General features: G+C 41.2%; 1 protein-coding gene across 4 annotated transcripts in view; it reads right to left on the bottom strand.

Moving 5' to 3' along the window:
• Positions 1 to 2420: 2420 nt before the first annotated feature.
• Positions 2421 to 7048, bottom strand: part of TACC1 (transforming acidic coiled-coil containing protein 1) — a 122341-nt gene continuing 117713 nt past the window's right edge. For all 4 annotated transcript variants that reach the window (XM_073588815.1, XM_073588813.1, XM_073588814.1 and 1 more), the window contains one exon: positions 2421 to 6433. In XM_073588815.1, the coding sequence (XP_073444916.1) occupies positions 6365 to 6433 (69 nt within the window). In that variant the 3' untranslated portion in view covers positions 2421 to 6364. The remainder of the gene's footprint in view (positions 6434 to 7048) is intronic.

Genomic DNA, 7048 nt, shown 5'->3' with positions numbered 1-7048 from the left:
AGCCACCCTCAGATATTCCTATAAAGTTGTTGCATTCAGCTTAGGAGCCCCACATTCGGTCAGAACGGTGCAGTCCTTACTCGATCAGCATATGATGGAAGTGTTAAACCACCCTTTCCTCTTGCTACTTTGAGGCCTCATTTCAGACCTCCGGTTTTCGTGTATGAGTGCTATTCAGGTTTTTCATGGACAGCACTCGCACCTGTGATAGTCAATGGGGCCATTCACATTTCACGATTTTTTTCTCCAACTGAGTGATAAGCGGAAAATATCGGAGACATGTCCGATTTTGATCTGAGGGTCGGATCAAAATCAGCAATGAAAGTTAATGGGTCTGTGAAAAAAAAAAAAAATCAGACCACACACAGACGACATCCATGGGCCAAACAATTTTCACAGACTGTCAGAATGGAGAAGGTGAAGAATTTTTTTTTTTTTAATTTCTCTGTTTAGGAGAAAATCAGGTCACACACTCTGATCAGAATATTCGGTACCATTTTCTCCTACATGCAAAAAATAGATGTCTGAAAGGCGCAGAGCCATAATTCAGCCATGTGCATGAGGCCATAATATGTCGAATTCCCATCAAACAACTCCTCACAGATCAGTATCTTTGACACCTCCATCAGTGGTTGGATGATAGACTTTTATGAATAGATGAGCTCTGGTTTCCTACAGTGTTTATCAGAGCATAGGGCGATACCTTTATAAAAAAAAATTAAAACCAGGTAACCTGCTCACCTCAGCGAGTTATGGGGTCTCCTGTGAAAGCTTAACAAAGGTTGCTGCTGCCCTGTGGCTAGGGAATGAACTCCACCAGGATGACTGAAGGAAATGATGATCCAATATGTACCGCAAGTGTTTTTTATTCCACAATTTTAAGGATGACTCTTCCAGTTCGGTAGACATGTTCACTAATGTATAGAAACAGGTGCAGCATAAAGATGAAGGCCTTCCCCTGGGCATCAGAATGCATCTCTCATGTACATGAAGGAAGCGGGCAAGAAGCTCCATGAAGCTCGCCGGATTTGGCGATTTAGGTGAGCTGGAAAAATCGGGAGAATCCTGAGGTTTCATGAGTGAAGGGGGAGTGTGTTGTGAGGTCATGGGGATGGTACAGTAAGAGGTTGTGGGGAGGAGCACGTTGTGAGGTAATGGGGATAGAGCAGTAAGAGTTTGCGGGGGGTGCCCGTTGTGAGGTCATGGGATAGTACAGTAAGAGGTTGTGAGAGTAGTATGTTGTGAGGTCACGGTACTGATACTGTAACATGGCACAGGGCAGTAGCAGTGAGCGAGTACTCACTCATCTCTTGCGCCGCAGCATGTTTAATGAAAGTAAGGGTCCTGGCTGGGTGTGTGGACTTTTGCTGTGGGGGCGCTTTGCCCTTGCAGGCCACATGTAACATTGGTTTGCCAGGACCATGGACAGTACAATGAGGGAGACCACCAGTCAAAAATAAACTTTTAACACAATAACTGGGAACAGATTATATACATGAGATAGCAGGCACATATCTTGATGAACTCTTCTTTTACAATCCAGTTTGTAAGAGTCCCATGCTCAACCAGCAGTTTTGCGTTCTTTACTCTTAGGGGAGCCATTTTGAACTATGGCCGTTACATACCGTAATTCTTCTGTTTCTGACCCTCTGGAAAGCCAACCAAGAGCACTCTCTTTGTTTTATGTACTCTGTCCCATTTAGGCCGCTCTGGTTTATAAACTCTAGGCATCCTGACCCAGGATCAGTCTCCGATCAATCACTCAGTCCCTTCTCTGCTCAGGATCTCGCTATCCTCCGTCTCCTCTCTCGTTAAGAAAACTCGCGTCATTCGGTACTGCTTAGGCATTTTCTCTACCTTTTCGGACATTCTAAGAGGAACTGTCTCTTGTTCCTTAAGCTTAGCTCCTCCAACTCTAGGCTAGTCCCAACCATTAACTTACTTTCCCTGTTAACTACCTGTTGCTGGGCAGAATACAATGCCAACACCACAATACAGTTCACATTACACATGATACACATTCTTCAAGAGGGAACATGGGCAATATGTCCTTCTCCTTACAATAGAATAAGGGTTTACAGGGGTAACGTAGTGTGAGTTTATTTTTCTTTGGTGGGAAGTGTTCTACATGCAACTCGTTGTTCTAATCAGAGCTGAATTTTTATGTTTTCTGTAGGATGCTGATCAGGGAATTCTATTCAGACAGCGGTGTATCAAGGACTCTAATGGCTTGACTGGTGTACGATAGAAATGTCGTAAAGAAAAATTTTACTGTAGCTAAGAAAATCTTATTGTTTTTCTTTTCCTTGCTCGACGTTATGAGTTGGTGACGTCACATCAGTTTATCTAAATGAACCTACCCCAACAGTATACTTTAGTGATAATTTCGAAAAAAAAAAAAAAATAAAGACCCGAAGTCATATCTGAAACACCATTTATACATACACAAACAAGGAAAAATATATACCGTATATGTCTTCATATATTAGTCAGTGCATCTTGTCTGTGTGAGAATAGTCAATTATCTGCACATATATATATATATATATATAAAAAAAAAAAGATCTGCTGTATATAAAATATACTGCGGGTTAAATATATATACGTTTATGGAGCCAGATTGAGTCATTTCAGAACAGGCTATAGACCTCGCAAAAAGTAGAACGGTTATTTGGCTTCCACATCGGGAAAAAAATATATCCTTTCATACATATATTTATTTTTGCAAACAAGGATAGCAGCAGAAAATATATGACCTTTAAATAGGTCACTGTCATTCTTGAGGTTCGGAGGAGAGGTCTAAGATTTTTTTGTGGGGGGGGAATTACTTTTTTACCCCCAGAAATAGCCCCACTCTTATACAAAGGATGTTACTGGCATTGCAGCTCAGCCCGATATGCTTGAATAGGTATGACCTGTAATACCAGGCAACACCTGTAAGCATGAGTGGCGCTGATTTTGGAACTGAAATATAAGTTTACTCTTCATGCTCCAATTATGGAAACTCCTTTTAAATCTGTATACGGTAATTAAAAGCTAAGTAAAACATGGGCACAGCTTCATACTACTATGTAAACTTCAAAGGCAAAGTTGAGATGAATGATTATAAGTGTACGAAAAATTAAGGTTTATTCACACTGTGTATCCCACACCCATACAGTAGCATAGGATGTATGATATTCATAAAAAGTGGGAAAAAATAAATAAAAAAAACCTTGACAGACATATTCATGACTGATGCCAAACGTAAAGCCAGTAAGACCATCCCCAAAATGTAACTTAAAAAGGACCTGTCATCAGGTCAAAAGTGGCTATTGTTGGTCCTTATTTTATTCTCGCTGCTGTACTGCATTTTCTTTTTTGTAAATCCTTCGTATGGTTCCAGATATAAGCCTTTTTACATAGTATGCCCAATATGCTAATTTTCTGGCCATCAAAAAGGGGGTGTGGCTCAAAGGGTAATTATGCAGAGCAGCCTAAAGGCACGCCCCAGAGGATCTAATGAGCAGCAGCACCTGTGTAAAGGCCAAAAATAATAGCATTTTGGGTGCAGTGAATAAAAGGTCCCATGCCCTTGTGTGAAGCTAGAAACAAAAAATACCCAGGGGAGCGGCAGAACTAATTTGTAAGCAAAATGGACACTTTTGACCTAGTGATAGGTCCTCTTTAAACTAAAACATGGCTGCCTTCTTCGAAAAACATATCTGTCTACAGAGGTTGCAGCTCTTCCTCCCTTCAATGGAGTTGAGCTACAATGCTCAACACAACTTGTAACCAGGGGACATGTGGTTTTTGGAAAAAAGCAGCCATTTTTTTATTATTCTGAACTACCCAATTAAAGGGTAATATAATGTCAAAATCTCATCGCTATGTGCCTTACCGGAGCATATAAACAGCACTGATGAATGTCCTCCTCTCAGAAAAGAGTGGAGTGTCTCACTCTGGAGGAAGAAGTAGAATGTCCATGTATTACATGGTCAGCCATTCATTTCAATGACTGCCATGTGATTACAAATTTTCCATACAGTGGCTGCTGCAGGAAAAAATAGAATGGACCTGAAACTTTTCTTTGGAAGACAACTACGATAAGATTCCAAAACATTTTGTAGGTTCCTTTGGCCTGCTTATAGTGGATCATGTCAGCCTAAAGGCCTACTTGGAGATGGTGTCCTGATACACCCTAGAATATCCAAAAGCAGGAATATTTTCTAGACAGAAGAGAAGTCAAGATTACATCAGAACTTCAGGAGTGTCCTGGTGATGGTCCTTCATAAAAAAAAAAATAAATAAAAATAACTCATAAGGTAGCTTATCAAGCCTAACTCTAGAAGGGTAAAAACTATGGAGCATAAAGATCTTAAGACTAATGGAGGCCATGCACCATTTGGCCCTGGTTTGTGCAAAGTACAAGCCAAGTCGTTAAAGTCACTAGGTAAAGGGGTATGCCCCTTCTTAACTGCCCTTACCCAACTCCAAACATTGGTACAGTCTGATTTATTTAATGAGGTTCTTCAAGAAAGTAATAAAATAGCTTCTGTCAAGTAATTTAAACAGCAGCCGTGCTAGTCAGGTGTCAATATGGGCTGAAGTCTGAAAACTGCAGTCTGACAGAAGAACTGTATCATAAACAACTGTACCAGAGCGGGGGTCGGAGAAGAAATAAATCTTTCTCTATGGCTGATTGAACAAGGAGGACTGAGATTGGAAAAAAAAAATTCCTTTGTGCTTAAATCAGCTGAGATTTATTTCTTCTGATGTCACAGCCCTTCTAATCGGCTCATAGAGGTATGTGTGCTAGTAATACAGTTTCTCTGTCAGTTGAGACACAGGTCTGGAGAGCTGTGTTTTTTTTCAGACTGCATCCCATCATGACACGTGACTAGGATGGACTACTATATGAATAGCAGGACCATTTTATTACGTTCTTGGGGAACCCCTTTAAGGGGAAACCATAATGATCTGTCAAACATTTAGGGGGTTGAATGAATGGCTATGCAAGCTGCTAGGCATCTACTGTATGCCACCAATACTTGGATCAAACCTCATCCAATCCCAGTAGTTACAGACAAATCCCATTCTGACCTTACAAATCTAAAAGCATACTTGCCAACTTCCCTATAACATCTGAGAAGCTACATGAATTATCTGCCAAACATGGCAAATTTCGTGGGCATGGCCGAAACACCTGCTAGAAAGTAACACTTTGGAAAGGTTCCTTGAAAGAGGCTCTGAGATTTCATCAGATGGAGCCTTGGGGTTCATGCACATTCTGGGGACAGGAAAAGTGGGTCTGGGAAAAGGGACATGAGAACAAAAAAAAAAAAAGGAGAAAACAGAAAAATCCTGGATACATGTCCCTGAAAGTTGGCAAGTATATCTAAGATTCATCCCCTTTCTGTCTTGGATACAGCAGAGCCATAAATCAAATTGTACTTTGGATAACCTCTTACAAGACTCAGTACTACCTAGTTCAGTCAAGGAGGTAGAGCCATGACAAGGAGTATCTTACCCACTGCTCCACCTTTTGATCAAATCTTTAAGTATTGGTTCTCTTTAATTCCTTAAAGATCATATGTATGCTTTTTTGTTTTGTTTTCTATTTTTGTAAAGTTCATGATGTAAGGTATTTGATGAGGCTTAAACTAAACTTCAAGACTTCTGTTTAAAGTTGTCTATTGGACCAGCCAATAGTGTATGATCATCCTCGTCAGCACAGTGATTAATCCTACCCAATCCTCTTACGAAACGCTCAGACGATGCACATTTGCATCAGTGAGGGTGAAAAGAGTACAGTGATAGTGGAATTTACATTAAGCCCTTGATTATTGATGGGTCCAAAAATAAGATTGCCGTGCATGTACTGTTAACGCCTCATATAATAAGCAATTGCCAGGAGTCTGTTGGGGGGATAATACTAGTGAGTCCCCAAAAGCTTTGCAGATATACTGCATAGTAAAATTCTTTCTGCACAGGCTACTAATGCTGCTTCTTAAGAGGCTTACGAAATCTTAGTTGCAATCAGCTCATTAATAGTTACTCCTCGTAATAGGGGCTCCACAGTTGGACCACACAGTAAGTATACCTGGGTTACTGACAAGCACAGTGCCTGCAGCACCTATCATATCAATGCCAACATATGACAATGTTACAGCTTGGTACATGGGAAACAGAGTTTTGGTACCAAAACAAGAAGAGTCCAAAATAATTGAAGAAATATACACCAGGAATGTTCATCAATCCAGGAGCACTCATATGTCATGTAGGAAGAAGGAAAATCCAAAGTCTTAGACAGGATTCATGCGGTTCAGGAGCCATTAGATGAGGAGTGGGCGAGGAAGGTCATCGCGAGGGGATGGGAAAGACATTAGTCACTCTTTCCCATCTTGGCGATTAGCTCATCACAGATCTTTGTCAATTCTTCGATCTCTTGGTTCTGAAAAACAGATGGAAAAAGTTCCAACAAGTGGGAGTCATATCTCTTCCATTATAGGTAAGCAAAGACGACCCACCATAACTAATACACTTTAGGAGAAACTCTAGGGAATTTCTCAGAAATGATAAATTAGACTACTAGGGGATTATTTTACTGGGGATTAGAGTAGGTACAAATTAATTAGTAGGACCTGGGTCATCGGTCTCCTCAGAAATCTTTGGTTGCTGCACAGGAGCCCTGAGAACCGCCTCTCAGCATCTGTGGCTCTTTGCCGGCGTGGCGTGATAAACATATGATGCTTGAAGCTAGGAGGAGGCTCTCAGGGCTCTCGTCCAGCGTCCACAAACTATTAACGTGGCCAGTAGTGATGAGCAAGTGTGCTCGTTACTTGAGTTTTCCGAGCATGCTCGAGTGTTCGAGTATCTTGCGCGTACTCGTAAATTATGTCTGAGTCCCAGCAGCTGCATGATTTGCCGCTGCTAGACATCCTGAATACATGCAGGGATTGCCTTGTTGTTATGGAATCCCCACATGTATTCAGGCTGTCTAGCAGCCACAAATCATGCAGCTACGGCACTCAAACATAATTAACAAGCACGCCCAAGATACTTGGAG

Source organism: Dendrobates tinctorius, unplaced genomic scaffold (assembly GCF_039654945.1).
Source record: "Dendrobates tinctorius isolate UK_male_01 unplaced genomic scaffold, ASM3965494v1 ptg000104l, whole genome shotgun sequence".
Classification (NCBI taxonomy): Eukaryota; Metazoa; Chordata; class Amphibia; order Anura; family Dendrobatidae; genus Dendrobates; species Dendrobates tinctorius.
The sequence above is the reverse complement of the archived record's forward strand: the minus strand, read 5'-3'. Positions and strand labels throughout refer to the sequence as shown.